The following is a 4183-nucleotide window of genomic DNA, read 5'->3' on the forward strand; positions in this document are numbered from 1 at the left end:
TTCAAACGGAGCTCAGATAACAAGACAAAATGTGGACAAATAATTGGACTAGTTGGTATGTTACAGCATCGATATGTAGAGATTACCCTCTTCTTACAATATGGTCAGCTTGACATGTTCTTCATGTGTTTGTCAGTGACCAGCTTTCATGTAATCTTAAGTGAAATACCGGCAATCCATCCGTGAGATGGAAGCAACGATCATTCGTGATCAAGAAGCAACCATTGACCTGGTATAAGATAAGGTAAGAGAAAACACAAGCATTAAACATCATGTCCATTCCATAGAACAAAATTAGACTTGATACAAGGAAAAATACTAAAAACTATTGTTCTTTATGCAGTTTACGTTTGTCACACCAGCAGGAAATGAACCATTGGCTGTGGACATGAACACAGTGGGGGTGGGGGAAGGCCAAGTTTGGATAAACTGTCTGTCAAAACATTGGACGTCATTAAGCTCAAGGAAACTGTGGGCATTACAAAACAAAAAAAAAAGTTCTTCTTATATCTATTGTCTTATAATCCAAATCTCGATTAGTAGAGTTGTCTCTCTCTCTCCACTCTCTATTTTTCAGGTACCATTTACCTCGTTCATGGCTCAAGCCTCCGAACCTAATAGTAGTGTTTGAAGAGTGGGGTGGTGGTGATCCTAATAGAATCTCACTGGTGAAAAGAACAAGAAAAGTTTCTTCAGCAAATAAAAGTTTTCAGGACAGAAGAAAGCTGTTTCATTGTTTGCCTCTCTGGCTTTTGCTTTGAAGATACAGAGACATATAGCTAGGCCAAAAAAAACATTTATGGATTTTTGCTGCTATTACAAGAATTATACAATGTGTACATTACTGATCATCAGTAGCCAAGTAAAATTCACACAATTACAATACTAATGAGGGTTTCGATTAAAATATTTTGGCTTCCTCCGTGCAATATTTAAAACCAAGTAAATATAAGGATTCATTCGTAAAGAAAGCATTCATTTACTTCTTTTTTTTCAGGGTGGCATTTAATATTTTTGAAATTTACAAAATACTCCCTCTGGATTTAAATGTACGATGTTTAAGGTTTTACACACATATTAAAAAACAATAAATACATTATTTTAATTGTTACTTTTTGGTTATATCAATAAATTTTCACCACTCATAATTTTACTTTTTAATTTATGTTTAAATTTTAAAAATAAATACATTAATTATATCTCAAAACATCATACACTTGTATACAAAATAAAAAGATAGAACATCATACATTCGTATCCGGAGGGAGTAGATGCTAACCAGACTAGTCTTACTAACCGACTTTCCATTTTCTTGCTACCTACCTATTAACAACTACGCCTGGGAATTATTATTCGAAATCCGGATTCGATCAGAGATCCGCTCCGGATCCGCTCCGAAAATAGAATATCCGGGGTGTCCGGATCCGAATCTGGATAGTAAAATCTTGGATCCGTGCAAACCGAATCCGGATCCGGGTATCTTAATTTTTAGGTCCGGATATCCGGATCCGTATTTTTAAAATACATTAAATTTGTTAATTTTATTAATATTTATATTTGATATATTAATATTTATACATGAATTAATTTTATAATATAATATTTTAGTTTTTAAAATATTATAAACATATATAAATATATTTATAAATATTTAATTTATGTATTATATTAAAAAATTAGTATTTTTTGTTAAAAAAATTATTTTTAATTATTTTGACGGATCCGGATCCGGATATCCGCGGATAATAGAATATCGAGACGGATATCCGAAACCCGGATATCCGGAAACCACGAATCCGGATCCGGATATTAAATCCACGGATCCGGATCCGGATACCCTAAATTTCTCGGATATCCGGATCCGTCCCAGGGCTATTGACAACATGCATATCAGTTTTCACATAATCACATCCCATCAAATTGACCAAAATACCCTCAAACACTTAAAAGTTTTCTCCGCAAGACGACACATTGGTCAAACACTGTCTTCGCCAAGAAACCTCGCCAGCAATTCGTCGTCCCACTCTCACTCTCACTCTCACTCTCACTCTCACTCTCACTCTCACTCTCACCTCGTCTGTACTCCACGCGCCGTTCGAACCGAGGCAGCAACCGAACAGACCGCTTGCGTCGACGCTCGCCATGGCGGAAGCGTTGCTGTCTGAAAACGAAGGACCACAGCTCTCCTCGTTGACGTTGATCGTGATGTAACCCGTAGATGACTGAACAACCACCGGAACCGCGTACGGATCGTCGGTAAACCTCACTCTGAAACTCTCCTCGCCGGAAAAGTTAGTTCCGTCGTAGACGTTCGTCGTCGGTGAAGAAGACTCAACGAGCTGCATGATTTCGTCAGGAGTATACTCGTCCTCGTTATCTTCTCCTCCAGAGATTATCATCGGCGTTTGCATTTCCTTCGCGGTCGTATTCTCTCTCTCTCTCTCTCTCTCTCTATGTAATTTATGTTCTGTGATCACTTATAAAGAAAACATGTTTATGATAATATTACTTATCAAAAAACTGATGTTTATGATAATATCCAGGAATACAGTGAATCAGGTTAGTAAAGTAGGTCCAGATGAGTATGAAATTATGTCTAAATCAAATCAATTATCAGAGCTGTAGTATAGAAGCTTTTCTTTTGTTGGAATATGTTACACGTTTGACGTTTTCGTTGATATAATTATTTGTTCACCAAGCAAATGAAAGACAAAGAAACACATGTCAATCTTCCTTTGGATGAAACAACCCATGACGAAACCATTTGACTTTCTTTTCTTTTTATGTCGGCTTGTGTACTGCTAAACGATGTAACTGTATCATAATTCAAGCTTTGATTTTTTTTACTGTTGCATGATATCCAGTGCTGGCCTGGTAAATATTAAGACCAGAAGCCCAAAATAAAATTATGGCCGATAATAGATATGTTTTAAAAAAAAGAGATGAATAGTAAAAGAAGTGTTTCCAACTTATGACCTTAGACAGCATATCAGTTAGTTAAACCACCACGCTATAAAGAGGTTTTGAATAATAAAGGCCGAATAATAACTCATATTATTTTGGGCCGGAATCTCAAGCTTCCAATGCTTGGTATCAGAGTTTGTACTGATGATATCTTTCGGTTTCAAAATAGATAATGTTTTAAAAAAATTTTGTTATTTGAAAATAGAAAATGTTTTGATACTTTTATGTTAATTATTTTTATTGAAATTTAATAACCAATTAAATTATTATTACGGAACCTGAGAACAATGTATGTTTCTCCTACTTTTAATTGTATCAATGAAGCTGGTGTCTCCCCGAGTATGGAGTCTACTCGTTCATTGCCAATCACGGATACTTTGATAGCTCAAGTACCTCCAACGGTCCAAAGAGAAGGTAGTAGAATAGCTGGACCGCTCAAACAAGTCTGCCTCATTGAGATCTTTGGAAGAAGGAGTCCCACCGAATTTTATCTTAGAGATGAACTCGATGGATCTTAATTATGACACCTTATGGAAAAAGAATATTTCGAGAAAGACCAGTTAAGCCACCAACAAAAGCTAGAGAGTTGCATTTCCAGTTCACATGTAGCGGCCGAAGAAGCCATGGACGCGGACGTGGAAATGGCTAAATTTAATTATTATTTTTCTACCACAATTCAATCGAAACTACGATTGTCTCTGGTTCTTTATGTGATATATTTCACTTTTGTGATAGCTTGTTGAACTGTATGGCTCCGGTCATTGCATGTAACGGTTTTTAAAATCTAATAATAGTAAGATTTAAAAAATAGATTTTATAATCTTTTCTATAATTGGTTCAATAATTTTTAAATTCTATTTTTTTAAATGCTTTTTAGATAAAAGTAAAATTTTTCATTTTTGTGCAACAAGCCAAAAAATCATATATTGTAAAACTGAGGAAGTATATTACTACTCATATATAAGAAGAACATAATATCTAAAAAAATGTGCAAAAATTAATGAGAAGTTACCGAATATAGGAAGGTGGTCGGTGAGTAATATTAAAACAATCTGGACTTTCCTATGGTAATTCCTGAGTGGGTTTAATGTCACTATAGAGAAAAAGAAAAATGAAAATAAAAAAGGAGAAAATTAGTGATGCGAAAGACGTTAACAGACCTTTGAAATAAAACAGGGACGTGCCACTGATCGTAAGTGCGAATTTTTCTCCTTCCCAC

General features: G+C 35.2%; 1 protein-coding gene across 1 annotated transcript; it reads right to left on the reverse strand.

The window, feature by feature from the left end:
• Positions 1 to 1940: 1940 nt before the first annotated feature.
• Positions 1941 to 3418, reverse strand: LOC106314992. The gene is made up of 2 exons (XM_013752780.1): positions 3358 to 3418; positions 1941 to 2476 (listed from the first exon to the last, which is right to left on the reverse strand). Exons 1-2 carry the CDS (start codon positions 3416 to 3418, stop codon positions 1944 to 1946), a joined length of 594 nt encoding a protein of 197 aa, XP_013608234.1. The 3' UTR covers positions 1941 to 1943.
• Between the last annotated feature and the right edge of the window lie 765 nt (positions 3419 to 4183).

Source organism: Brassica oleracea, chromosome C9 (assembly GCF_000695525.1).
Source record: "Brassica oleracea var. oleracea cultivar TO1000 chromosome C9, BOL, whole genome shotgun sequence".
Taxonomy (NCBI): domain Eukaryota; kingdom Viridiplantae; phylum Streptophyta; class Magnoliopsida; order Brassicales; family Brassicaceae; genus Brassica; species Brassica oleracea.

What these genes read in the sequence shown, in the direction of transcription:
- LOC106314992 (XM_013752780.1), bottom strand. Translation starts at nt 3,418, where the DNA reads ATGAGGCAGACTTGTTTGAGCGGTCCAGCTATTCTACTACCTTCTCTT. An exon ending in TTCTCTTTGGACCGTTGGAG is followed by an intron (nt 2,477 to 3,357) that starts GTACTTGAGCTA and finishes TTTCTTTATAAG; the next exon opens with TGATCACAGAACATAAATTA.